This window comes from Fusarium proliferatum (assembly GCF_900067095.1).
Source record: "Fusarium proliferatum ET1 genome assembly, contig: FPRO_scaffold009, whole genome shotgun sequence".
Classification (NCBI taxonomy): domain Eukaryota; kingdom Fungi; phylum Ascomycota; class Sordariomycetes; order Hypocreales; family Nectriaceae; genus Fusarium; species Fusarium proliferatum.
In genome coordinates this window covers 2,251,022-2,278,675 of record NW_022194798.1, presented here as the reverse complement: position 1 = coordinate 2,278,675, position 27,654 = coordinate 2,251,022, and the positions used below count along the sequence as shown (strand labels likewise).

The window sequence follows — 27,654 nt, the reverse complement described above, 5'->3', positions numbered from 1 at the left end:
AATCATTCCACTGGATTATACACGCCAACCGAACACTTCGTAGAGCTCTCGTGGAGACAGGCTTATGAGTAACTTGGGCTCGAAGTCATACGTCCTTCTTCATCTCACTATAGCTCACTAGCCACCAGTCAGTAATTCGTGCGATATACTTGAGCCAAAGACACATACCTGGGAAATCCTCCTCTATCGCTGGCGGATGTGACATCCACCAATCCCACGCCTTGAGCGCCAGGTTCCGCCACCAACACTTCCACGGGGTGTCTCCAGCATTGAAAGTGAACTTTTGCGCAGTCATGCTCTGTCTAGCTGCTTCAAAGCCATGCTTCAGCATTGCTTCCTCATAGATGGATAGCTGCGCTTTGAGAAAGTCACCTTTGCCTTGCTTTGGCTCGGATTTGAGAGCTTTGGCAAGGGACATGGCGTCTATCATGGCGCTGCTGGCACCCTTGCCTAGGTATGGGGTCATACTGTCGACTTGGTTAACACTCGATTCATTCTCACCGGCAATCTAAGAGTGACAGACTCACCTATGAGCGGCGTCCCCCAAAAGAGTGACCCTTCCCGACTCCCATGGCTTGATCGGATCTTGTGTCTTCACATGCGACACAAACACTGAGCTGGGCACACTCAGCGCAATAAGAGCCCTAAGAAGCGGACTCCAATCCTTGGCTCTGGCCAAACACTCATCCTTCAGCTCCTCGGGAGTCATCTCGTCAGGATGCTTGCTCTGGTTCACGAACTCGTTGGTGTAGCAGCCCAACCCAAACATGAGAAACGAGTCGGCAGGGTCGATCTTTTCCAAGTCATAGGGTCCATATGGTCTCCGGCGATCTTTGTAGTAAGCCACCACCATGGAACGCCTGGGTGTAATTGCCTAGCTGGATGTTAGGAGTCGCATTCAGCTACAAGCGAATAGTGTAAACCTACCACACATCCAGACTTCCAAGGAATCATGGCTTCGGTCTCCGGAGTAAATGGTGCTTTGAAGTAGACAACAGTAAGGCCACTGGCACTCCTTTGGCTGTTTGGTAGTAACAGTTTCCGCACTTTTGAACCGGCGCCGTCGGCTCCGACTAGGACATCGCATTCTATCTCATCCCCATCTGCAAAGCGCACCTTTACGTCGCCCGACTCTCCACCTAGTTGCTCATAAGATGAAAACTGTTTGCCGAATTGGACAATCTCTTCTGCGCCGTGCAGCAGAGCCTCCCTCAACTTCCACCTTGATACAGAGCACATGTCCCTGGACTGCTGCACATCCAGGCGACAGATGAGCCCGCATTGCTCATCCATAAACGCCACGCGATTTCCCTGGGCTTGTGGAACGCCAATGGCGTCATCGATAAGAGTCGCTACAGATACAGGAAGCTGGCTGCGCAAATCATCGAGGATAGAGGGTGGAAGAAGGATACGGAAACCAACCAACGAACTTACGCCGCTACCATCACGCACGCCGCGCTCGTAGACAGTCACACTAAAGCGAGGGTCTTGTCGAAGTATCTGCGCGAGTACGAGACCACCTGGGCCGGCGCCAATGATGGCAACACGAATGGGTTTCTTGTCTGTCATGATGAGGTTTGAGCTGGTGAACCACCATAATAGCAGCCTTGATCATTTTTTAGTCTTGATAACTGCATAGCCAACCCAATGAGTACAGAATACACGATCATCCCATTTCGGAGGAAAGAATGGGTATCAGCGCATCCTCGGCGGGTTTTGCTTACCATCAGTTGGAGGAGCCAACAGTCCTGTGGACCGGCACGGATTTCGGAGTTCGGCATACCGTACCCACGAACCCCTTCTCGCGACAAAAGATAATGGCTTGGCTTGATCCTGCCACTAACTGCAACGGCAATAATGGCACCATCTTCAGAAACCCATCTGGCGCCAGCGACAGAGCAGCCGGTCCAGCTCAATCGCTCCAGCATTAGTTCGCTGCGAATGGCCTTGGGCGTCCTTGGGTATGATCCCTGTCTTACCTTGACAGGTTCTGTGAGGCTTTTCTGATATGCGATAGGCTCTGGATATGCCTCTTTCTGTCTGCTCTAGAGACCACCATTGTTGCAACAGCATTACGCACCATTTCTGATGATCTCGACGGCCTGACACAGTCTAACTGGGTGGTTGTGGCCTACCTTCTCACTTACAATGGTAAAACAGACACTACAGATGTTAATGAAAGTGTAATACTGATTATTGTAATTACAGGATTCTTACTTTTGTTCTCCAAATTGACCGATGTCTTTGGCCAGAAGACGCTACTCATCGTCGCTCAAGTCATCTTTCTAATATCTTCGTTGGCTTGCGGCGCAGCCCAGACGATGCACCAGCTGTGAGTCTTCCGTCTGTCGCTCATCCTCTTGCCTTTAAGTGTACAGCTTTTGCTGACTACCATGATGTCTATCAGGATTGTTTTCCGTGCCTTTCAAGGGCTTGGAGGCTCTGGCATCTACTCGACCGTCTTTATCATCATCGCCAAGATCGTCACAGTTGAGAAAGTGGGTATGTACACGGGGATACTCAGCTCAGTATTTGCGTTGGCCAGTCTTCTGGGGCCGATCCTTGGCGGAGCTATTGTTGAAAACACAACCTGGCGATGGGTGTTCTTTATAAAGTAAGTCATACCCTCATAGAAGAGATTGATCGAGTCAGAGGCATGTGATACTAACACGGGCAGTGGCCCGGGAATCGCCATTTCTCTGGCATTTGTCATCCCTGCCATTCCTGGTGCAAACCACAGACTCTTCGGCAAGGACCAGATACAGCGCGTTGACGCCATTGGAGGTTTTCTTTCTTTGGCCTGGCCGATCCTGCTGGTATTTGCACTACAGGAGGCGGGCGATGGGTATGACTGGAATAGTAGCGTCATTATTGGGACGCTCGTAGGTAGCGTCGTTGGACTCGTTTCCTTCGTTGCGTATGAGGTGTGGGTTCAGCGACAATCGAACCCAGAGCCGATATTTCCCATTCGATTACTACGGAGTTTGAGATTGTCACTCAACCTAATGTAAGTCTTCATCGTCCTAGAGGTACCTCCGTGAGGCAACTGCACCTGGGCCAGCTGACACGCCACGAATAGAAACATGTTCGCTATGGGCGCATGCTTCTACGCAGCCATCATACTACTTCCCCAACGATTTCAGTCTGTCAATGGGCTTTCAGCACTGAGTGCTGGCCTCAAAATGCTTGCGTTTACGCTAGTATCACCAGTCTCTTCTATGGCATGCGGCGTAGCATTGTCTAAGAAACCTCTGGCTGTATACATCCTGTTGTTCACGGGGGCGGCTTTAACTACAGTAGGTATGGGTTTGTTAAGCAGTTTGCCAGATTCGGGGCCCGTATCCAATTCAGTATATGTGTATGAAGTCATCCTTGGTGTGGGACTGGGCCTTATGATGCCGTCATTAATCTTCTTGCTGAAGGTTGAGTTTGGCGATGGAAACTTAGGTTGGTCCTCCCGTTGATCTGCTATTTTACAATGTTTCTGATAACATTAGCTGCTGTGATGGGCGCAAATAACACGGTTCGAACCCTTGGAGGCTGTGTTGCCTTAGCTGTCTGTTCAACTGTGCTGCACACGGACCTCAACAGACAACTGGCCACTTTCCTCACTCCCAAGCAAATTGCAGCTGTGCTCAGTTCTTCAGCAGCCATCGATGAACTCAGTGATTTGGAAGCACTGCAAGTAAGGAAAGCGTATGGTATAAGTTATGATACGCAATGCCGAGCTCTCTTGGCTTTTGCTGGACTGGGCGTTGTGGCAGCTTCGGGTTTGTGGTTGACAAGTAAAAGGTTGAGAACTAGGATGAGGGATGTGCGAGAAACACGGGAATAGGATAGGATTAATGAGTACAAGACAAACATCTAATATGAGGGCGCGAAGATTATCAATTTGATAGGGGTATGGTAGAAACTTTAGACTGAGATCCAGGAGGAGAACAGCCGAGATGCTTGATCGAATTTCACTAATCCGTTTCAACATACAATGAGCAAAGGGTTCTACATAACAAAAAGTGACATTCTAATCCTAAAGAGGTGCTACAAATCAAACCTCTTAAGAAATAGCTTGATATTCAAAAGCACATCGACTACTTGGTTACTATACAGCGGTCATGGCCTTATCAATTCCTCTCCTCAACGTCATTGCCATCTGCTGAACAACTCTAGTGGCTCTGGGTACCTCGTGTCTTCCTCCATGATCAAACTCAACTCTCCTCCTGGGATCACACATGTCCCTCAAGTTCAGGCTTTCCTTGACGGTGTGATCCTTAGCCCCATAGATGTGCGCTGTGGGAATCCGAATAGTTAAGCCAGCCTCCCTTACTCTGTGGGCCACGAGCATGTTCCACTGTTCGTCAGGATGTGGCTCGTGGCCCGGTACATATGGACCCAGCCAAGGCTCCGTCAATGGGGCCATTCTATCTACAGTTGGCTGGTAGTCAAGATGGTCCTGCTCTAGCGCCTTGGTAACAAGCAGGGGACTCCCACCACAGATGAACGCGGCAAATTTGAATAGGTTGGGCCCGAATGGGTTCTGTACCTGATGATCGATGATGACAGCTGCAAGGAGGGCTGCGCCCTGTGAGAAGCCCATGCAGGCGTCGAATGGTCCCTCAGTCGCTATGAGATCGAGCAGTTCGGCTTTGGCTTCTGTGAGAGTGCGACCGCCGAGGCCAGGAGAGTACCAAGTGTAGAAGGGACCGGCAAATATGTTTTTGATCTCTGATCCACCAGGTTAAGCATGAAGGGGCATTATGGAGTTGAGAAGGCGAGTTACCTTCCACTGGTTCTACGTCACAAAACCCATCATAGAACTTAAACGTGGCGTTGCTGTCGAGCGAATCACGGATTGGTCCTGGATCTTGTGTTACATAATGTCCCGTTAATACAGAGGATTTAAATTACCAGTTTGAATGTCAAGGACCTGATTTACAGATAGACCAGTCAGTGAGGGACATGCAGAGAATTCAGAATACGACGTACATCTGAGTTAGTGCCGGCACCATGCAAGCAAAGAAACCTCATCTTGACGAGTGGGTTTGACAGAGTTTGCTTTGGCTGTAGGGCTGAAATCTGGGAGAGGTGAGTTCTGGTCGACGTAGGTTGTTGTTGTGTTGGAAGTCGTCAGGTAACCTCTCCGTCACGTCTAGCCACGTGGTGTAAGAGCTTGTTCTCAGATGACGATTCCGCTTCGCCATCTCGGCCTTACCACAATGATTAGGAATCTCGGCTACCGTGTCACGGCGGGTGATTCGCGCCGTTGGAAACTCACCGAGCGAATGGGCGTTGCTGTTGGAACCCGCCGAGATGTGGCGTGAGCTGACAAACACTACCTTGATCTGACATGCATCATGGCGATAAGCTAGCTGTGGATCTAGGCGCGAGACGGGATAATTTCTGCTTCTTGTTACGGAATGTGGCTACGCCGGGAGGATTGCGCGATCTGTGAACGCAGCTGGGGAGTTGAAACGAGGCGCAGGAATCCGAACCTGGTTCACCATTCCTCCGCTTGACGCCTTACGACTTTTACCCACCACTGCTTACGGCCTAGCCATCTCGGCGGTCTCTATCGGAGATACGTTTGGTTGTTGGGACTTGCCACCTTGTAGAGACATCGCGTTCTTGAGTGTGGTGCGTCTGGAAAGAATGTCATATACCAAAAACGCCCGGTTCGCTGTGAGAAGACAACTGCACTCCTCACTTCTCTCACTATTCTCCTAGTCTTTCTCCTAAGATACCTCACAAGTCCTCCCTTGACTTTTGTGCTAAGTCTTCCCCTAAGTTTCTCCCCGTCGTCAAAATGTCGGCATACACCAAAGATATCATAAACAATGGCGACGCAATGCCAGAGCCTCTCGTCCAGGCTGTCTTGCAGCAAGACAAGTCCATGCCTATCGCCATTGTGGGCATGGCTTGTAAACTACCCGGCGAGGCCACCAACCCAGACAAGCTATGGGAACTATGTGCCGAGAGGAAAGCCGCCTGGAGCGAAGTTCCCAAGGAGCGTATGAACATTGATTCTTTCTGGCATCCTGATGGCGAACGAGGAGGAAACGTATGATCTTTTGTCCTTGCCACATTTTTAAGAGCTTTGATACTGATAAAGTAATTCTAGACAAACGCAAAGGGAGGACACTTCCTCAAGCAAGACGTTGCCGCCTTTGATGCATCGTTCTTCTCCATCCCTCCCACAGAAGCAAAGAGCATTGACCCTCAACAACGCATTCTTATGGAGACGGTGTATGAGGCCATGGAGAGTGGTGGAATGAGTATGGAGGACATGGCTGGCTCCGACACGAGCTGCTACGTGGGAAGCTTCTCTCGAGACTACTATGAGATTATCGATCGAGATCCAGAAACAGCACCTCTGTACTCGGTGACGGGTAACGGAGCTGCTATTCTTTCTAACCGTATCAGCTACTTCTATGATCTCAAGGGCCCCAGTCTGACCCTGGACACAGCCTGTAGTAGTAGTCTGGTCGCCCTACATCTGGCCTGTCAGAGCTTGCGTTCAGGAGAGAGCCATTGCTCCATCGTCGGTGCCACGAACCTGATTCTTAACCCGGACATCATCACAGCCATGTCCAACATGCATTTCTTCAGCCCCGACTCACGATGCTACAGTTTCGATGCTCGTGCCAACGGCTACTCCCGTGGTGAGGGTATTGCTTGTTTGATTCTCAAGCCCTTGGCTGATGCCATCCGTGACAATGATACCATTCGTGCTGTTATTCGAGGCACTGCCTGCAACCAGGATGGGAAGACCTCAGGTATCATGTTGCCTTCGCGAGAGGCTCAAGAGGAGCTTATCAAGACGGCGTACAGGGATTCAGGTTGTGATTTTGCTACCACGGCCTATTTCGAGGCTCACGGCACTGGAACACAAGCCGGAGATCCCCTTGAGTAAGCCCATTATGCAGAAACAATGTCTAACTCTACTAACCTATGTTAGATCTGGAGCCATCGGTAGCACCTTTGGCCCCCACCGCCCTGTGGACGAGAATGGCTGCAAGCTTCCACTTTATATTGGTAGTGTCAAGACAAATGTCGGCCACACTGAAGGTACAAGTGGCCTTGCCGGTGTCATCAAGGCTGTCTTGTCTCTCGAACGTGGCGCTATTGCTCCCAACGTGTACTTTGAGACCCCCAATCCGCAGATTGACCTTGAAGGCTGGAACCTGCGAGTCCCCACCAAGGCGATAGCCTGGCCAACCAAGGGGCAACGTCGAATTAGTGTCAACTCGTTTGGATTTGGTGGAACAAACGGACACGTCATTCTTGATGATGCGTTTCATTATCTGAATGGGCGTGGTCTGAAGGGTGCTCACCGAACGGCCCCTAGGCCACTGCTGGACTTGCAAACTGGTATTGCAATGAGCAACGCGATTGGTCCCGTCTTGTCTAATGGCAACGGTGTCAATGGGCATACAAACGGCCATACTAATGGCCCTACTAACGGCTATACCAACGGCCACTCCAATGGTCACTCTCTCTCCCCTGCAAAGCGCCACCGCGTGTTCATCTGGTCTACTCATGAAGAGAACATTGCTGGAAAAAGCGCGGCCGTATATGCTGAGCATCTGGCCCACCGCAAGGAGGCAGACGAGGAAGCCTTCCTCGACAACCTCTCGTACACACTCTGCAGCCGTCGTTCCATGTTGCCCTGGAAGTCGTTCCTGGTGGCTCAGTCTCTACCCGACTTGGCTGAGAAGGTGGCCGCGACGCGCCAGAAGCCGGTGCGCGCATCCATCAACCCGCTCAAGATCGGCTTTGTCTTTACAGGCCAGGGCGCGCAGTGGTTCGCCATGGGTCGAGAGTTGATACAGACGTACCCCCTCTTCCAACAGCGGCTGGAATATTCTGACCGGTTTGTCAAGAGTCTTGGAGCCAAATGGTCTCTCATTGGTAAGTAACTCTGGGTCGTGGATCTTTGGGGCCGATACTAACTGGCATAGATGAACTGAACAAGGATGAGGAGACATCTCGCATTAACGAGTCCCTCGTTAGCCAGACCGCTTGCACGGCCCTCCAGCTTGCCTTGGTTGACCTGCTCGCCAGCTGGGGTATTCGTCCCCAGAAGGTCATAGGCCACTCGAGTGGTGAGATCGCCGCCGCTTATGCTTCAGGTATCTTGCCAACGGAATCAGCCCTCAAGGCGGCCTACTTCCGCGGTCTGCACTCTTCTCGTGTGCAAGAAAAGCTACCGTCAGCTGATGGCGCCATGATGGCTGTTGGTCTTGCTGAGGAAGATGCCAACAATTACATCAGTGCCCTTGCTCCGGAGCTCGGGAAGGCATCCGTCGCCTGCATCAACAGCCCTACCAATGTCACTGTCTCGGGTGATCGATCTGCCCTAGCCGCTCTGGCAGAAGCTCTCCAGAAGGATTCCGTCTTTGCGCGGTTACTCAAGGTCTCGACGGCGTATCATTCCCACCACATGGATGCTGTTGCTAGCGATTACGAGCACTCTCTGGCTGGTATGGAGGTCAATACACCCTCGGAAACTATTGAGATGGTCTCGGCCGTTACTGGAGAGCTATTGAAGTCCTCTGACATCCTTGGCCCTAAGTACTGGAGGGAGAACATGGTGTCTCCCGTCCGCTTCAACACTGGTCTGCAGGCTCTCTGTGCTCCCCGTGCCACTGCCAAGCGTGCTCGTCGTCTTGCCGCCAATCAAGCATCTGTAGACGTCTTGGTAGAAGTCGGCCCTCACGCTGCCCTGGCAGGTCCAATCAAGCAAATTCTGGGCGTTCCCGGCTTGGAGAAGAGCGGCATTGTATACAAGTCTGTGCTATCTAGGGGACAGGATGCTTGCGCGACTGCTCTTGAGGCTGCGGCATTCCTCTTTGCCAAGGGATGTACGACTATTGACCTCTACAAGGTCAACTCCCCCGCTGGGTCACATACAGCACAGCCGCGTGTGCTCGTTGATCTGCCTCCATACTTCTGGAACCACACCAAGAGCCACTGGATGGAGTCGCGGTTGAGTATCGAACATCGCTTCCGCCGTCATGCTCGCACTGACTTCTTGGGATATCCTGTCAATGACTGGAACCCTATGGAGCCACGCTGGCGCAATCTCATTCGTCTCCGCGAGCAGCCCTGGCTGAAGGGTCATATCGTGCAGGGCTCATATGTCTACCCTGGTACAGCCTACATGTGCATGGCTCTCGAGGCGATGCATCATCTGCGACAAATGCCTGAGTATACAGCACCTCAGGGTGACTTTGTTGGATACCGGCTGAAAGATGTCAAGCTGATTCGCGCTCTGATGGTTCCAGCAAGTGAAGAGGGAGTTGAGACGCTGTTCTCTCTGCGTCACTACAAGGAAAGTACAGCTTCTTACTCCAACACTTGGTATGAGTTCCGTGTCTTTTCTTGGTCTGCCGCTGATGGGTGGGCTGAACACGCTCACGGTATGATTACTTCCGTCTATGATGCCCCGAACACGGCTCATTCAAACCATATTCCCTTCAACCCCACGATGGATGTTGCAGTGGGCTTGGAGAACTTTGCGGGAACCCGCACAGCTGAGAACTTGTATGACATCATCGATGCTGTGGGTTTGGTGTACGAAGAACCATTCCGGAACTTGACTGGAGACCTCGTGTCCAACGAGGGCACAGCAAAGGGGGTCGTCACTGTGCCTGATACCAAGTCCCTGATGCCTTTTGAGTTTGAGTATCCTTATCTCGTCCACCCTGCCACTATGGACGGGTTTGTCCAGATGGTGTTCCCCGCGTTGCTACATGCCCAGACTTCCATCGCGTCTCCGTATCTACCAGTCTTCTTCGCCGACACTTTTGTACGAGGCGATATTGCTCAAGCTGCTGGCCATCGGTTTGACTGCATCGCAACTGCGGGATACACCGGCTTCCGAGAGGTCACGACCAATGTTCTTGTCCGCGACGAGGGCACCGGCGACGCGGTGGTCAGCTTTAAGGACGTCAAGTGCAGCGGAGTTGACTCTGGAGAGAATGCCAATGACGGTCTATCGGGTCGAGAAGCTATCAAGAAGCTGTGCTTCCACTCCACGTGGCACCCGGATCCAGAGCTTCTATCCCAGGACAAGGGTGACGAGTTAATGCGTTCTTTTATTCCTGTCCCTGAAGACCCTCAGCGAGTGGCTAACCTCGAGTCGATCGCCTACTACTACTACTACCGGGTTCTGCAGACTGTTACTGAAGACCAGGTTCCCAGCATGAAGCCTCACCACCAGAAGTTCTTCCGATTCATGCAGTACCAGAGCGACCTCGTTTTGGCTCACAAGAGCCCTCACCAGACACCTGAGTGGGAGCAACTTGATGACCCAGTCATCAGCCAGAAGATGGAGAATCTGGCTGTCCGTCTGGAACCCTCTGGTACCGACGCTCAGCTCATCTGCCGAGTGGGCCGAAAGCTCGACAAGATCCTCACCGGCGTCGTCGACCCGCTTGCGCTGATGCTGGAAGACGAGCTTCTGTACAAGTACTACGAGTCTGTCATGGGCTACGACATCATTTACCACTACGCCGAAATCCTTGCCAACAAGAACCCTAATATGCAAGTTCTGGAAATTGGTGGCGGTACTGGTGGTGCTACGGCCCCAATCTTGTCAGCTTTCGGCGGAAATAACGGGAAGTACCCCAAGTTTACCTCGTACACTTTCACCGATATCTCTTCGGGCTTCTTCGAGGAAGCCGAGACCAAGTTCAAGGACTGGGAGGGCCTTGTTGAGTATAGACGACTCAACATTGAAGAAGACCCTGTTGATCAGGGTTTCGAGGCTGGCAAATACGATCTTGTCGTTGCAGCTTCGGTGTTACACGCTACGGCCAACATCACTCGGACTCTGGAGAACACGCGAAAGCTGCTTAAGCCGGGTGGTCGTCTCATCTTGGTTGAGATCTCCAATATACTCAACCAGGCCTTCCTCTTGTTTGGCTGCCTGCCCGGCTGGTGGATGTCTGAGGAGAGCTACCGCCCTTGGGGTCCTACTATGGATCAGGATATGTGGGCAGAGCACCTCAAGCGTGTTGGGTTCAGTGACCTGACTCTCGCTGCACCAGATAGTGAGGACCCCAAGGACGAGCTGGGCCGGGTCTTCTCTTGTGTTGCTGTTGAGCAGCCTGCCCCGCCATCCGTCGACCCATCTATTTCCTCGGTAGTACTGATCGTCGATGACGGCGCACCTAGTGATTTGGAGCAGTGTATTGACGAGAAATTTTCGAAGCTGGGTGTTCCAGTTCGTAGGACTCGACTTGCCGAAGCTGCAGACACACCCCTCGAGAACACTTGTTGCGTGTCTCTGGCTGAGGTCAACCGCTCCGTCATCAAGGATATGACATTGGCCGAGTTTGAAGGCATCAAGACTATCTTCAAGTCTAGCCGTGCTTTGCTCTGGGTGACCGAAGGAGCATTCAACAACGCAAGCCGTCCAGAGTCGGCCCTCTTCCACGGTCTTGCTCGCTCACTCCGGGCTGAGAACGAGACCTTCCCGTTGACCACGGCGGACTTTGCGTCCATCAATCGCAAGAACCCTTCAGAAACTGCACAACAATTGCTTGAGCTGTTGAAGCAAGTCCTGCGGAACCCCGGAACTCAGGAGCCCGAGTATCACTATGAAGATGGCTCTTGGAAAGTCTGCCGCTGCCTCGAGTCTGTTGATTCCAGCGCTCAGATCCATGGCTGCCTGCACCATGAATCGGCTGTCAGCGATAAGACAGAGTTGCAGCCCTTCTACCAGCCCGGTAGGTCCTTGAAGTTGAGCATCAAGACGCCTGGTCTTCTGGATACGCTGCGCTTCGAAGACGATCCTCTACCAGCCGAACCCCTTGGCACTGACGAGGTTGAAGTTGAAGTCAAGGCGTCCGGCATCAACTTCCGCGATATCATGATCTGCACGGGACAGATGTCTGACCCTTCGCTTGGACTTGAGTGTGCTGGCATTGTCCACCGCGTCGGAGACAATGTCTCTAATGTCAAGGTCGGTCAGCGTGTGGTAGCGTGGACTCGATATAACTACTCCAACTATGCTCGTACTCCCGCTTGCGTTGTCGAACCAATCCCTGACGACATGAGCTACGCCACCGCGGCCTCCTTGCCTATCGTATACAACACCGTCATCTATGGGTTACAACACATGGCTCGTCTCCGCAAGGGCGAGTCGATCCTCATCCACGCAGCTGCTGGAGGTGTTGGTCAAGCGGCTATAACTCTAGCCCAACGTCTTGGGGCGAATATTTTTGTAACGGTTGGAACTCAAGACAAGCGAGACCTCATGAAGAGCGAGTTTGGAATCCCTGACGAGCGTATCTTTTCTAGTCGTGGCATTAGCTTTGCGCAAGACATCAAGAAGGCAACCAACGGCCGCGGCGTTGATGTCGTGCTCAACAGCTTGGCGGGAGAGATGCTGAGTGCTACATGGGACTGCATTGCTACATTTGGCCGCTTCATCGAGATAGGCAAGAAGGATATGATAGACAACCGTCGTCTCGATATGGCGCCGTTCCTGCGTAATGTCATGTTTGCCTCTATCGATCTCATCACCGTCTATGAGCAGAACATCTCGTTGGCAGGTGAGCTTCTCCATGAGACGATGGACCTCATCCGAACCAAGGCCATCAAACCTATTCCCCGCATCAAGATCTTCTCATTCTCCCAATTTGAGGAGGCCTTTCGTTTCATGCAGCAAGGCAAGCATGTCGGTAAGATTGTTATGGTGCCTGAAGAGAACGACATGGTCCCAGTAAGTTTCACTTTGCAATGCCATTCCTGCTTGTCTAATAATTTCTACTAGGCTATCCCAGCATCATCGGGTCCCTTCACCTTCAAGGAGGACGCGTCATATCTCATTACTGGATTTGGCGGTCTCGGTCGCAGTATGGCACGCTGGATGGCTTCGCGAGGTGCCAAGAACCTCATCTTTGCTTCGCGTTCTGGAGACAGCCGCCCTGAAGTGCGCGAGCTCATTGATGAACTTGCTGAGGTTGGCACGCGAGTTAAGGCTCTGCCGGTTGACATCACCAATGGACCAGCACTAGATGCCGCCATAAGAGGCATTGCCGATAGTTTCCCACCTCTCCGTGGTGTTGTTCAAGCTGCCATGGTTCTGGACGATGCCATCTTCGACAACATGTCTCTCAAGTCGTTCAACAACGGCATTAGGCCCAAGGTTCAAGGAACTTGGAATCTGCACCAGTCTACGTTGAACCAACCGCTAGACTTCTTCGTCATCATGGCGTCTTCAGTCGGTGTTCTTGGTAACTCCGGTCAGGCCAACTACTCAGCCGGTAACGCGTACGAGGATGCTCTCGCACAGTACCGCCGCTCGCAAGGACTCCCTGCCATCTCGGTTGATCTGGGTATGATCTTGTCTGTGGGAGCCGTGGCTCAGGATTCTACGGGAATGATCCGCAACAATCTAGAGAGCAAAGGATTCGTGGGTATTGAGGAGGATGAGTTCCTTGCCATCCTCGAGACTTCCATTCGAGAGTCATCCTCTTCATCAGCTACCAGTCAGATGATTACTGGCATCCAGACACAATCCACCGTTCCAGGTGACGACGGCGTTCCCGTTGACGAACCCTTCTGGAAATCTAGCCCAGTCTTCTCTCACCTCCCGAAATTGGGCGCCCGCTCTTCCGGTCAGTCCAATAATGCGGGCGAGCAGTCCATTCAGTCTCTCCTCAAGGGAGCCCTCTTACTAACTGATGCTGTGACGGTCATCATCGACGCAATGACAATCAAGCTCAGCCGCAGTCTGATGATGGACGTCGCAGAGCTGGACCCGACCCGCCCAACCAGTGCATTTGGAATAGACAGCTTGGTGGCTGTCGAGCTCCGAAACTGGTTCCAGAAACACATGAAGGCTGATATTGCCGTATTTGAGATTTTGCAGACGAATAGTCTGCAGACGCTTGCCTTTAGAGTTGCAGAGAAGAGTACTTTGGTGGAAAGCTCCCTGGCAGATGGACAGTGATAGTTTGTATTCTTTACTTCAAAGATATAATTGATCAATTTTTCTATGCTCTTGCTCGATGTGTATGTTAGTGCATTAAGATTTCCTTGATTCACTCGAAGGCAATATTCATTTGCAGTCCTCCTTTCTGACGCAGTAGCTATGGTTGGCCTCTGCCTTTGGCGAGAGAAGTTACTGGTTAATTATTTCATCACGGAATTCTGCCTTCTTATATCTATCATCTAATGAAACTTTGTAACAAGATCAAATTTATTCATATCTTCATAATTTGATTTATTTTATAACGCAAAATACTACATGGGAAAGCTTTTTATTATAATGATGCTGATGTTTAAGACAAATTCTTCTGCTATAAAAAGGCTAAACCTAGTAATATTTTATAAAAGATTCATACTTATTAGCTAAGACTTTAGCTTCTTTATATTAGTACCTTCTAACCGTAGCCTAATAGAAGCCATTTGAGAGCTGTGGTGGTTTGACTACGGCCGGCCAACTGGAAATCGGGAGTCTGTCAGCAGTTGTTAAGCCCTCGCGTGGAGCTCACTGTAACCTCATACATGGCCTGATGGAAAATACGTAGCTATAATGTGGCTCTTATTGAGGCATCACTTTGGACATCTGCCTCAGTCCTCGATGTTCCCGTTTAGGGAAATTGTATACCGCATGCAACTCGAATCCTTCCAAGGCGCGGGTATTAAACGTCGCAGCAGGAATAGTATCCATGCGACGGTCTGAGATGATTATATCGTATGAGCGTCCAATTCGGTGAGTTTCTTGGATCTGACCCACAAATCCAAAAATCGCCGAGAAGGCACAAAATTAATCCACCGAGCATGGCGGATTTGGACTCAATTGCACATCTGAATTCCGTTCCTACGAGCCAACCTGTTCCGTCTTCATGATGAGATACAGCACGTTAAGGGAACAAAAGACCCTCAATCGGCATCATGATAGACCTCCAGAAATAGAACCAAAATGGATACATTCGACGTCATAATTGTCGGTGCTGGCTTGGCCGGTATTAACGCGGCGTACCGCCTCCAAATTGCCTTGCCGAACCTCAGCTACGCCATACTCGAGGCCCGTGATGATATCGGCGGCACATGGGACCTTTTTCGCTATCCAGGCATCCGCTCGGACTCTGATCTATACACCTTTGGCTTCGCATGGCAGCCGTGGGATCAGGGCACCGCGCTGGGTGAGGGCGGTGCTATCCTTAACTACATGAAGAAATGTGCGCAGACTTACGGAATCGACAGGCATGTTCACTGCCAACGGCGACTGAAACATACCTCATGGTCTACACCCCAGCAGAAATGGACCCTTGAGGTAGAAGACATTGGCGCACAAAAGGAGCTTCAGTATCATGCCCGGTTCGTCATGCTCTGCACTGGCTACTACGACTATCACAACGGCCGTGACACGGCCATCCCCGGCCTAGAAAACTTCAAGGGCCAGGTAGTGCACCCCCAGTTTTGGCCCGAGGATCTGGACTACACCAACAAGCAGGTAGCGGTGATCGGCAGCGGCGCCACGGCCATCACGCTGATCCCCAAACTCGCCGAGAAGGCGGCTCGAACTACCATGGTGCAGCGGAGCCCGTCGTATATCTTGTCCATCCCCAACGGCGGCAAAAAGGCGCCATGGCTTGTGCGGCTGTTCCCTGCGCGGTGGGCTCATGCTTACACCCGCCTGTCGTTCCTGATATGGTCCCGCCTGATCTGGCTCTTTTGTCAAACGTTTCCGGATCGGGCCCGTCAGCGGCTCCGGAACGGCGTCGAGAAGGAGTTGCCGCACCATCTGCCCTACGATCCACACTTTAGCCCACGCTACAACCCTTGGGATCAGCGTGTTTGCCTGACCCCCAATGCCGACTTCTTCAAGTGTCTGCACACGGGCAAAGCTGACGTCAAGACGGGCAACATCAAAGAGGTAGTTGCCGACGGCATCGTGCTTGAGAATGCGCCCCAAGACAGGATCCCCGCTGCTATAATCATCACGGCGACTGGCCTCAAGTTGCAACTCGCAGGTGGCGCCACCATTGACGTCGACGGCGTCCCTATCAAACCCTCTGAGCAGTACTTTTGGAACGGAACCATGCTGCAGGATGTGCCAAATCTGTCCCTTGTCATCGGCTACACCACTATCTCATGGACTCTTGGTGTTGATACCGCCGCCATGCTCGTGTGCCGTCTACTGCAGAAGATGCAAAAGGCCAAGCTGTCAAGCGCCACGCCTCGAGCTGAACAGGGCCTCGCCCTGACGCCAAGGCGTCTGTTTAGCCTCTCGTCGACGTACGTCACCACGGCAGAGAGCGAGCTCCCAAGAGCCGCAGCCCAAGCACCCTGGCAGCCTCGAACCAACTACCTCTCAGATTACTGGTTCGTCAAGCTGGGCAGATTAGACAGGGGTCTTCAGTTTGTGCGGGAGGGAAAGCAGCTGTGAAATATCGATAGGGGCATCGTTGTCTACATTTGGGCAAGGGGACTGCCACATGCTTCGGTGGACACCGGGGATCTCAATCCCTTCCCTATCCTTCAGAGCATGCGGAAGAATGTCGTGCCCCACTGCACATCGTGCAACGCCTTGTACAGATCGTGTGCATCGGGAGGAAGAGCTGCTTTCAGATCAGGCTCAAGACTGAACCGAATCGGGCGATTTAAGCGATGCAGGTCGCTTCGTTTCTTTTATTGCTTGGGCGTAAGGGACTTCGTTGAGACTTTGACGCTGTTGTCTTGGGGAAATGCGGACGGGCCGCAAGAGTGCGAAGAAATGAGTCGATAGTAGAGCCAGTGACATAGAATGACGGTGGCGGATGATCGAAGATAGAGTTCACTGGGAGAGTAGATGATGATTATGGTGTTTTGTCGGGGTCAAAAGGTGTTTCTGCTTCGGGCTGTTCCCTGCGCTTCCATTTTGAAGGGCTCTCCATTGAATTGTCGCTGAGCCTTCTTTTCTTAGTTGTATTTGCTAAGGAAATTTGCCCGCAGAAGTATAACGGGCTCGAAGAATCAACGGAATCGATCCATGCGCGAATGGCGTCGACGCGCATGCCGGAATAGGTTGCGCTGCGATTAAAGATTGCGATGCAATGTTAACTTGTGGGTGGAGATCCAAGATGGTGAATAAACTTGGCAGATGTATTCTTTTCGGTTGACCTGACGACACTACGGATATATGCGGGGAATTTGTTAGCTCATTCCGCCGTTGGCTGGCGGCTGATAAGATAAGATAAGATGCGGGCGAGGCCCGCCACCCTATATCATTTAATTCTAAGCCAAGCAACATCACCATCAATCGCAACTTGCAGAAGGACACCAACTACAATCAGAGCGCTTATGCTCTTACTTTAATATTTATTTTAAATATGGGTTCAACTACCCGTATAGACGTTATAGGACTAAAAGATATAGGCATGTATTAAGATATTGCTATTGTATAGGAAATAGCGAGAAAGGTATGGTTTTAGGTTGCCCGAGTTATTTCCAACCAATTTCAGGAACTGGTCACAACATGACGCAAGGTAGTCCCAGCATGCGCGAACCCGTCAATCAGACATGGCGGTGGCGAAATTTTGCGCTGGACGCCTTCCCCTTTGCAGCCTCTGGGTTATGAGTGAATGCAGCAGCGCCTCCAAAGGGGCCAGCAGTAGCGCTGTTTCGCACCCTTGCAATACAGATACCAGAAACGCCAGCTACCTTTCCAGTGCAAATTTGACCAGTAGGCACTTTGACAACAACGGGAAAGTCAGTCGAGCTCACGGTCGAAAAGCCCAATACTCCAATGATGTTCTGAACCACTTCAGCCGATTTAAAAGCTTTCGGATCAGTCCCTCCTGAAGTGAAGTCAATGTCTACTAGCAAGGGGCCAGCACCGTCCTCATTGACCTGAATGGCAAAAAGTCAATATGGATCACAAATGAGAATCATGGTCACGAACCTGGTGGTAGATCAACTTGAGAGTTCCATCGGATGCGGTGGTTGGCAACCCAGACTTGGCACCAACTCCAGTGGAATTCTGGACACCGTCTTCGATGTATCCACGAGGAGATGGGACACCCTTTGCCGTTTGGAAAAAGTCATCCAGAAGACCATTAACTCCATGCTCAGCCCCTACTATCGATCAGCATATAATGCCGGTTTTGAACTGCTTCTGTCGACATACCTAGGGCCAAACCGCCAACTGGAGAGCTTTCAATTCCATCTTGCACGCCTGGAATAGGTCAGTAACTCGAGTTAAAGTATATTAACAAAAGCCTACCGTTTACAACTGCACCAGCATTGCCAGTTACAAAAGACACGGCTTCTCTCGTAGCTATAGAGTGTTAGCTGTCAAGAGCTATTGTTGCTTGCCATTTCACTATACTTTCTTCGCCTCCCCCGAGGATAGTGTCAGCAAGGGACCGGCCCTTGAGACCATGCATGAAAGCCTTAATGACGCGAGCGCCGTCAACTGGGCCTTTGCTAGTGCGACCAAGTGCGGAGGCTTTACTAGTACCAAGTTCGGGGTCACGGATCACGCTAGTATCAACCTGTGCTCCGGAAGCAGCAGAGGTAGAAGATCGAGGTGTTCCATCAAGGACTGCCACCTGTTAGCAACCAGGCTCAAGTTTCCAGAGATGTTCCTACTTGTAAGTCCGGGCATGACAACACCATTTGCACCAATTACTCTGGTAATAGTTCCATGGGCATTTGCCATTTGGCTCCAGGCCAGGGCAGAAAGAAACAAAGCGGTAAACATGTTAAAAAAGGTAACGAGCGATGAAGAAACGAGATGACTATGAGATTATTTGCGATTGATTGTTGGACATCAAGCACGTATATATATTCTTAAATAGTCAAATAGACTGAAAAATATCACGTGCTCGAAGAGACTGCCATTCCAAAATGACGTTGGCGTTGAGCTATAGTTAGATGCATGTCCTGAGAAACCGTGTTCTGAAACGCGGTGCTCGGACAAGTTTCTATGGCTATACCCATTCAGGAAGGCTCATTCCCTTGAGAGTCAGGACTGTCAGTTCAGCTGTCATGATCAACGGCCAGGATGTTTCAAACACATATTTATGTCACTACTCAGGACTAACAGAGTGGAGCATGTCTCCAGAAAGAGAAGGTATAAAGGATTTTTTTTAGTAGGATTAGTTGCTGCATGCCCGTGCACCAGAGTTCAGGTGAAGCGGTAATGCACCCAAGCGTCAACAGCAAGGCCCTAGCTTCTCGGAAACAATCACGGATGTACTGTCATAGCGCTGTCACATGCAACGTGGTGCGCCAACAACAACTAATTCTCCAGTACAATCTCCTCAACTCAGCTTTTCAGACTTTGCTGATCTAAAACAACGAAATCTGTGATGGTCTGGTTGTTTTGGCTTCATTGCAGAGCCCCAGATGACGTATCAATTGGTCTCCCAATAATACCTCGATTACTGAAGTAACACGTCTTATCGGATTAAACAAAATAATGCAACATGATGGTGATATTTGCGGAGGATTGCCAAATTTGGAAGTAGACCCGTGCGGGGATTGTCTTGGCCTGTGAGAGGTTTAATGTGCTGGCGAGCATTGCTGGCAACTTGGGATAGACATAGATCACTGGTCAACATGGCAGTTACTTCAATTTCACTTTTGGTGCTCGGTATTGTTGCTGGTGCAACAATTTTTTATTTTTCGTCGCCAACTAGGAAAGACAGGAAGAGGCCCCTCAAACTACCCATCATCGGCGACATCCACAACTCCCCAATCGAGAAGCCACTGCTGCGATGGGATGCTTGGGTGAAAGAAAATGGCGCTATCGCAACGTCGAAACTGTTCGGGATAATGCCCGTTGTTGTTATCAACACAGCCGAGGCAGCGACAGAGCTGCTGGGCAAGAGGGGCGCTTGGTACAGCAATCGTCCAAGGTCCGTGGGCATGGAGATGATCACAGGCGCTGGGCCAGGACAGTCACGATTCACGTTGATGCATGACATGGATGCGCATTTAAAGCTTCATCATCGCATCTTGTCTCCGTCGCTCGGTGGTGTCGCTGCTCCGCGCTATCAGCCCGTCATGGAACTCGAAGCCAAGCAGCTCGTCAAGGACCTCGTCGAACTGAGCGACCACAAGGCGGTAGTCGTTACCAGCGACGATGTGTTCCCTTTCCTCGAACGCGCACAAGCGAGTATTATTCTCGCATTACACTATAGCGTTCGGGTTCCCACCCTTGATTATCCACTTTATCAACGGGTCCGTGAGACGCAAGCTAAGGTCACCTCGTATGCGTCGAGGCCTGGCCTGCCCGATATCTTCCCATTCCTTGCCAAGCTCCCAGCGGCAATTTCACCGTGGCGTAGAGCTGCAGATAAATTATTTAACGAGCAAAAAGACCTCAACCTGCACTTGTTAAGCCTCGGTGATGACAGTCCCGGATGGAATGCAACGAAACAAGCACGCTCCCTTGCAGCGAAATACGCCAAGGAGTCGATTCCCGACATTGACCTCGCTTTCACACTTGCGACGAGTGTCCAGGGTGGTATAGAGACTAGCACTCGTACAATACTCTGGTTGTTCATCGCTGCGATGACAGCCAACAGGAGCTTTATAAAACGAGCGCATGACGTACTGGATGCTGTTGTCGGGCGGGATCGACTCCCTTGCTTCGCGGACAGATCCTCCCTCTGTTACATTGACGCTATTGTATCTGAGCTTCTGCGTTGGCGGCCTATTTCCCCGGGAGGTGTACCTCGTCGGGCAGACAAACAAGACTCTTTTAAGGGTATCAACATCGTCAAGAATGCGATGGTCTTGACAAATGCGTGGTCTATCGGTCGTGATGAAGCTGTGTTTGATCAGTCGCTGGGCGACCTCGACCAATTCATTCCCGAAAGATGGCTAGATGGTGAAAGCATGCGCGTAGACATTAAGAACCAAGGAGAACTGAGGACTTCCCTCCCGTTGCCAGTATTTGGTCACGGTCGGCGAAGCTGTCTTGGAAAACGTGTTGCTGTAGATGGCACCTTTGCCCAGGTCGCAACGATGATCTGGGCATTTGACTTTGAGCCTACCCAAGACGTAGATGAAATGGAGATGGAGGTTGTCTGGTTTATGACGGAGCCCAAACAGTTCAAATTCAAGCTAAAGCCGAGGGGTTCATGGGTATCCAAGGTCATCGAGGAGGAGTGGAGGACTGCTGATAAAGACCTTGGTAAGATCATGGGCAAAATTGGTGATATTGAGGCCTGAACGTGATATCGAGAGATCTGCAAGACTTGATAATAAGATTTTGAAATGATCGTTTTGCTCCAGAGGGTTCAAATGCTTCTCTGTTCGCCAAGCTCAAATGACGCTTTTTGCTAATATGTGGCGCCTATTTTAATAACTTGCCAAAGACTGTTACCCTTTTACATATTGGCTTTCAGAGTGGTCCAAATACGCGCCAGTCAAGCAGGTTGGTTCTATTCAAGTCAGGGGAATACAAGTAGTCTATCTAGAAGTAACCAGCTATTAAATCTTGATCGTGAGGGGTCTGCTTTAGATAACGGCTGGGAGTGCGCTGGATCCAACGCCATCGGAAGCAATGGTAGTTCCGCGCCAAATAACACCAGCGACCACGAAGAATCGCCGCCTATCTCGATTACTTTGGATGCTAGTGATCCGTCTCTGATATGAAGCATGTGCCGAAGACGGAATTATACGGCGTCTCAAATAGTTCAAAAAGGAAGGACGCTCTTTCAGACTTCAATATGCTCTCTTGAGCAGTAGATTACCTGTTTATGATTGTGTTCAGGCTCTCCCCAGGGTGCTTCCCAATATCGCTGCGACTGACAGCTGCAATATGCCCATATTTGATTTACTTGCCATTTAAAATCAACATCAAGCAGGGCAAGTAAAGAAAGATTTAGAAGAGAGTTACCATGGTGAAAGGAGCCCAGGAGGTCTCAGAATACGAATGGATAGCATGAATTGAGAAAACTACTACTCTTTAAATATTAGCGATCTAGGATACCATGTCGAATGGCTTTGGGATACAGGAACGGCTTGATATATCTCGTTGAGATGTCATAAGCTTTAACTATCAATCAGCAAGATGATTCAATTTAGTGCACTATATCGAGATGATCAATACAGATCATGGGCGCCTATCTGTCTGTCTGAAAAGCATCTACTCATCGTCGTTGGGGTCAATAACAGTCTTGGACCACTTGCGAGCCTGGACGCGACGGTTGAACAAGATATCAATCTCACGGTACGAGCGACCCTTGAACTCAGGCAGCCAGATCCATGACATGAGGAAGCACACAAAGCCCGTTCCAGCCCAGACGTAGCCACACCTTCCGCCGAGGTTAGCTTCCTATAGAAATCATTAGTTCTCAAGTACATGAAGACAAGGGCACAAAGGGCATACCTTGGGGTTAAGCATATAGCTCGACAAGAAGATGCAGGGGATATTAACCAGGTAGTAACTGGCACGCCCGATACCTGTCGTAAGAGGCCTGAGGCGGATGGCTGATGTCTCGCCGATAATGGCGTATGAAACAGGAGCTGGGCCAAGTGTGAAGAGCACAGACACGATAAGACCCAAGGAGGCCTGGGCCAATGAGGCTGCATTGCTCTTCCCAACACTGCCTGCAATACCCAAGGCAAGGAGGAACAAGACGTTGATAAATGAGCCCCAGACGTAGATGGTGCGTCGGCCAATGTAGGTAGTCAGAATCCAGGACAGCATAACAAAAATCATCTGCAGGGCAGAGGTGATAAGTCCGAGGGCAAAAGCAGTGTTTGTGGTCATACCAGCCTCTATCAAAAGCATCAGTACGTGTTATTGTCGAGTGGAGTAGCGAAGCAAGGAGACTTACGCTCGAAGAAATATGTGGCCTGGTTGGCAATCAGATTGCCAGTCAAGTTCTGGGCAGCATATACACCGCATACAATCAGGGTTCGGTAACGGTCGGTTCCCTTGAAAAGCTCGAGGTAGCTAGGCTCCTTCTCGGACTTTTCGAGCTCGATAGTTCGACGCATCATGGCCACAGACTCCTCGTGGTTCTTGACCACAGTGCTGCGACCAAGGCGGGCGACAGCCTTAACGGCATCTTCGTATCGGCCGCGACGGGTAAGCCACCATGGAGATTCAGGGGCGAGGAAGATCAGGATAGCAAGAGGGGTTGGAAACATCCACTGCAGAGCGATGGGGACCCTGAAAGACATATATTGTCAGAATGAATCCTCATTTGTGAGTTCAAACGGTATGGAGGTGTAGGACATACCTGTACGCTGCCTTCTCTTCAAGTCCGTTGTAATGATACGCGACGCCGTTGACGATAATGGAACCGATAGCCCAGAACATTTGCAACATCTGGGTTGCAGGAGCACGTAGTCTCATTGGGACAATTTCACTGCAATACGCGGGGGCATTGGCGATAAAGATACCCCATGGAATACCCTCGAGGACCTGGGCTGCTACCATAACAGAAAGCGAATTGGCAAAGAAGAAGACGAAGATAAAGGCATTGAGAAGCATCAGACCTCCGATTGTGGCCCAGCGGTACCCAATGCGACTAGTAATCGGGCCAGCAATAGTCACGCCAATAAGAGCACCGACGGGACCGCAGCACTGAAGGGCGGACTGCCAAGGACCCGTGATGACATATTTGTTGACATTTGCGCTGTAGACACCATAGTCCTGTGCGAACTTAGGCAGGGCGATGAAGTTTCCCATCAGGAAGACGCAGTACGACTCCATGATCTGATGTTGTCAGCTTGGGAGAGTTAGCCAGGGTCCATGAGAGAGAACTTACAATGGTGCATGACATGATGAATGCCCATAGGGTGGCCATGGGGTAGGCACGGACGGCCTCGAGGACGCCCATGTTGAACTCGGCATTTTCAGCTTCAATGGCATCGCCTTTGAACTGGGCGATTTCAGCCTTGTGATCGAGATCTGCCTGGTGGTTGATGGTATGCTTCTGAGTCTCAATCTCAGCAGCCGAGACTGGCTCCTCCTTCTCAGAGATACCCATGTTGGCTGTCGGTACAAAGATGAAAGTGAGAGGTAATGAGGGTGGGGAGAGAGTTGTGTCTCAGAGAGCTAATGATGGGATGAAATGGATCGGTCGTGGACTCATTATATGTTGATCTGCAGGTTCTCTCCCAGCACGAGAAAAGGCAATCCGAGAATCCAATGATGAAGTGTGACAAGGAGATAAATCCTCGTCTTAGACGCGCCTATGAGAGCTTGGCATCGCGGATAAAACGGTGGTATCTCGGCCGTATTATCTGTGTTTTCTCCAGACTCGATTCTAGCGCCATGAGGGGGGGACAGTTGATGGGGTCAAGAATGGGGTATTGGGGGTAACTCCACGGGGTTGAGACTCCGTTTGGGGATAAGCTTCAAAAGATCAACCGCGACTAGATTTGCGCTAGTGTTAAACGCACCTATCAGCACGTAGCTTCTCCTTCTCCAGGCTGCATTCTAGCGCCGTTGGGGTATTTTCCACGGCATCGATAGCCGGAGACCCTGTCATCGCGTGTCTATTCCCGTCCGCTGCCGTATTCCGGGACTGGAGCCTTGGCAATACGTTTTCTGGCACCCTTTTTGCATGGCTAAATAGCCCTGCTCGGGATTATGACTTCCTGCGGTGGTTCATTGCCTCCCGAAACTTATCCCGACACGACGCGCGTGACATAGATTTCAGTGCGTTTAGACCATCTGTGAAAGTCCAGGGTAAACTTGATGCACGCCAACATACTTATTCATAAGAACAAAACCTCTTCTCAATACCTGCACATTGTAATTCCCCAAGACCGCAATTAGAGAAAGAGACTAGGCGTGCGACGCAAGTGTTAGCTGCCAGGTCTATTACCTCAAAACGACACTATACTCCACAAGAATACGTCAGCATCTTACTCCATACACATACCAGGACATTATTCCACTCCGTTTCGTCAGAGGTTGAGTTACTCGACTAACAGACAAACATTTGTAATTTAAGCAAGTCATAAAAGCGCGCCAATTACTAGGGCTTGCGCTCGTATAAAGTTCAACCAGGCTTTCACAGGCCAGTATGCCGGGAACCGCACTAATAGATCCCCCAGGTCAGAGCCGTAGCGTCTATGTGTAGTTAGCCGCACATATAGGCCTCCTCGAGGCCACGAGACCCGGGCGCAGATCATCGCGGAATGAGACGAGTTCCTGCGGCCCGTGATCCTTCCCCACGGGGGATCTTCAGCCAAGGTTGTAGATACCCTGCCATGATACATGCAGCAAGCTTAATTATATTGCCAAAGAAATGAAAACGGCCCGATTGCAGTATTAATGCCGGAAGAATGCATGGAACCTACCGGTATAACTTGCTGAATGTATGTGACTGAACTCTTGAACCATAAATAGCAGGCCTCGGGAGTGCTGAAATTCCATACCGGCCCTTCAGAACACCATCTCTGGATATAATCCTTCCGCCCCTGTGGCAAATCATCTCGTCTATCACCTCAATGAAGCCCATCCCTTCAATCCTGGTGGTTGCCGCCATTCCCTCCCTGGCTTCCGGTCAATCTTTCCAGTCCACCCCTATTATGGGCTGGAACTCATATAATCAGGTTTCGTGCAGCCCCACCAACAAGACCATCACCACAGCTATTGAGGCTCTCTCCAGCCGTGGTTTCGTCAATGCTGGCTACAAATTCTTCCAGATCGATTGTGGCTGGGCCTCGCGAGATGCACAGCGTGACCCTACCACGGGTGCGTTGAAGATTGATTCCGATGCCTTCCCGGATGGACTTAAGCCTTTGAGCGACTTGGCCAGGTCCAAGGGAATGAAGTGGACTATGTATTCAGACGCCGGTGTGCGCATGTGTGATCCCCAGTACCCATCACCTGTGCTTGGATCATTGGGTCACGAAGCCGTCGACGCCGCATTTTTCAAGTCGCTGAATACAGAATATTTGAAATGTAAGTATTTCACATCCGAAACAAATAGCATCTTACTAACCAGGGCATGATTTAGATGACAACTGCTACGCTGATAGCGCCAGCAACAATGCCCCCAAGGATCCAAGAACTGACTTTGTCACTCGTTTCGGCACAATGTGGAGCGAGTTGCAGAAGGTTGGGATTCCTGGAATGCTCATTTGCCAGTGGGGTGTTCCATATTCCTCATCCAGTGGCCTCGAAGGTCCCGCGGAATGGACTCAGAACGTATCCACCTCTTTCCGCCTCTCAGACGATATAGCCGAAGGCTGGGGCAATGTGTATCGCATCTCCAACCAAGCCATCCACATCGCACATAGGGGCCTCTCAGGTCCTGGCCACATCGCCGATGCTGATCTTCTCGAGGTTGGTAACTCTGGCATGACATTTGACGAACAGGCGACCCATTTCGCTCTATGGGCCATGCTCAAGTCCGCTCTCATGATTTCCACAGATATCACGGCGCTGTCGGACCAGACTGTGGCTGTTCTTCAGAACAAGGACTTGATCTCGATCAACCAGGACGCAGCCGTCAAGCCCGTCAGCTTGGTGCAGCGATGGACTGGTGACCGAGACTTGTGGGCGGGACCGCTTGCCAACGGGGATGTTGCAGTTCTCTATGTCGATCAGAGCAATAGTGCTCGAACCCTCAGCCTCCAACTCTTTGCCCTCGGCTACCAGTCAGCTGACATCAAGGATCTGTGGACGGGCAAAACTACCACTGGAGCGGCTTCCTTCTCCAAGCAAGTCAACGGGCATGGCTCGGTCGCATTACGTCTCTCAAACATCAAGAAAGTCAGTAGCACCGCCATCTACAAGTACACTTCTATATCCACTGGGTCATTGTCTTCAGGGGCAAAGACTGCCTCTTGTTCTGGTTGCACCTCCTCAACCAAGGTCGGAAATGTTGGTGGCAGCACCAACGGTCAGGTTGTCCTCTCGAATATCAGCACGTCAAAGGTCACTCAAAACGTTCTATTTGATTTCATCAATGGCGATGTAGGTTTCAGCTTCACCGGTAGTACCAACGACCGCTTGGCTTCCATCAAGGTCAATGGCGGTACTGCGCAGACTGTGAGCTTTCCACTGACAGGTTACAACTGGGACAAGGATGTTTACAAGGGCTACGCCGTGGAGCTTTCTGGCTTCAAAACCAGTGGGCCGAACACCATTACCATTTCGGGCGTCAATGGTGGTTGGGCACCTGATTTTGACAGACTGGCCGTCATTGCCTAGGCTCTTTTGTAGAGACTCACGGTATTCAGCAGGTTTGGTAGACCATAAAAGGAGCGATCTACCCTAAGTAGAAAGAACACTGAATGCAGATCGAATATCTAAATAAATGGGAATCCCGAGCAGCTATTGAGATATATACTACAGTCTCATTTACTGAAAGAAATGTTTCCAACTTGGCTTGTAATTCCATCCTGCAAACTCATTGGTAAATCGTATTCCCAAAACCCAAGTAGCTGCTGAACATGTTTGATAGTTGACCTGGTTGTCAAGCTTATCATTGTCTTCTTTCCGGTCAGGGTATCAAGCGTAACAATGGATACCTCCACAGCATTATCAAGATGAACTTTGAGGTGATGGTGGTGGTCTTGAGAACAACATTTCCCCGCATCTCCCTCTTGACCGCCAAGAGAATCGACAGTTCGATGAATATTGTTGGGGCCTCGATCCTTTACCATGTGGTGGCATTGTGTGTATAGCATAGGATTCCCATGAGTGATAGAGAGACAGGGATGCAGTGC

General features: G+C 50.8%; 9 protein-coding genes across 9 annotated transcripts; 5 read left to right on the top strand and 4 right to left on the bottom strand.

Moving 5' to 3' along the window:
• Positions 1–85: 85 nt before the first annotated feature.
• Positions 86–1,569, bottom strand: FPRO_14904 (uncharacterized protein; the record flags this gene model as incomplete). The annotated part of the gene is made up of 4 exons (XM_031220835.1): positions 86–117; positions 169–467; positions 528–874; positions 928–1,569. The coding sequence occupies 4 exons, from the start codon at positions 1,567–1,569 to the stop codon at positions 86–88; spliced, it is 1,320 nt and encodes a 439-aa protein (XP_031086454.1).
• Positions 1,570–1,857: 288 nt separating this feature from the next.
• FPRO_14905 (uncharacterized protein) lies at positions 1,858–3,804 on the top strand (the record flags this gene model as incomplete). Its single annotated transcript, XM_031220834.1, has 8 exons — positions 1,858–1,961; positions 2,018–2,151; positions 2,209–2,332; positions 2,408–2,614; positions 2,678–3,007; positions 3,080–3,447; positions 3,498–3,685; positions 3,793–3,804. 8 exons carry the CDS (start codon positions 1,858–1,860, stop codon positions 3,802–3,804), a joined length of 1,467 nt encoding a protein of 488 aa, XP_031086453.1.
• Positions 3,805–4,099: 295 nt separating this feature from the next.
• FPRO_14906 (uncharacterized protein) lies at positions 4,100–5,025 on the bottom strand (the record flags this gene model as incomplete). Its single annotated transcript, XM_031220833.1, has 4 exons — positions 4,100–4,722; positions 4,778–4,855; positions 4,906–4,924; positions 4,984–5,025. The coding sequence occupies 4 exons, from the start codon at positions 5,023–5,025 to the stop codon at positions 4,100–4,102; spliced, it is 762 nt and encodes a 253-aa protein (XP_031086452.1).
• Positions 5,026–5,800: 775 nt separating this feature from the next.
• Positions 5,801–13,960, top strand: FPRO_14907 (putative type I polyketide synthase; the record flags this gene model as incomplete). Its single annotated transcript, XM_031220832.1, has 5 exons — positions 5,801–6,055; positions 6,116–6,903; positions 6,953–7,905; positions 7,956–12,727; positions 12,779–13,960. 5 exons carry the CDS (start codon positions 5,801–5,803, stop codon positions 13,958–13,960), a joined length of 7,950 nt encoding a protein of 2,649 aa, XP_031086451.1.
• A 975-nt stretch (positions 13,961–14,935) lies between these two features.
• Positions 14,936–16,405, top strand: FPRO_14908 (uncharacterized protein; the record flags this gene model as incomplete). The annotated part of the gene is made up of 1 exon (XM_031220831.1): positions 14,936–16,405. One exon carries the CDS (start codon positions 14,936–14,938, stop codon positions 16,403–16,405), a length of 1,470 nt encoding a protein of 489 aa, XP_031086450.1.
• A 1,106-nt stretch (positions 16,406–17,511) lies between these two features.
• FPRO_14909 (uncharacterized protein) lies at positions 17,512–18,700 on the bottom strand (the record flags this gene model as incomplete). The annotated part of the gene is made up of 6 exons (XM_031220830.1): positions 17,512–17,847; positions 17,900–18,072; positions 18,125–18,172; positions 18,221–18,274; positions 18,326–18,541; positions 18,589–18,700. 6 exons carry the CDS (start codon positions 18,698–18,700, stop codon positions 17,512–17,514), a joined length of 939 nt encoding a protein of 312 aa, XP_031086449.1.
• Positions 18,701–19,560: 860 nt separating this feature from the next.
• FPRO_14910 (uncharacterized protein) lies at positions 19,561–21,180 on the top strand (the record flags this gene model as incomplete). The annotated part of the gene is made up of 1 exon (XM_031220829.1): positions 19,561–21,180. One exon carries the CDS (start codon positions 19,561–19,563, stop codon positions 21,178–21,180), a length of 1,620 nt encoding a protein of 539 aa, XP_031086448.1.
• Positions 21,181–22,099: 919 nt separating this feature from the next.
• Positions 22,100–23,954, bottom strand: FPRO_14911 (uncharacterized protein; the record flags this gene model as incomplete). Its single annotated transcript, XM_031220828.1, has 5 exons — positions 22,100–22,288; positions 22,343–22,734; positions 22,794–23,131; positions 23,202–23,680; positions 23,733–23,954. The coding sequence occupies 5 exons, from the start codon at positions 23,952–23,954 to the stop codon at positions 22,100–22,102; spliced, it is 1,620 nt and encodes a 539-aa protein (XP_031086447.1).
• A 1,471-nt stretch (positions 23,955–25,425) lies between these two features.
• FPRO_14912 (uncharacterized protein) lies at positions 25,426–27,136 on the top strand (the record flags this gene model as incomplete). Its single annotated transcript, XM_031220827.1, has 2 exons — positions 25,426–25,882; positions 25,938–27,136. 2 exons carry the CDS (start codon positions 25,426–25,428, stop codon positions 27,134–27,136), a joined length of 1,656 nt encoding a protein of 551 aa, XP_031086446.1.
• Positions 27,137–27,654: the final 518 nt, after the last annotated feature.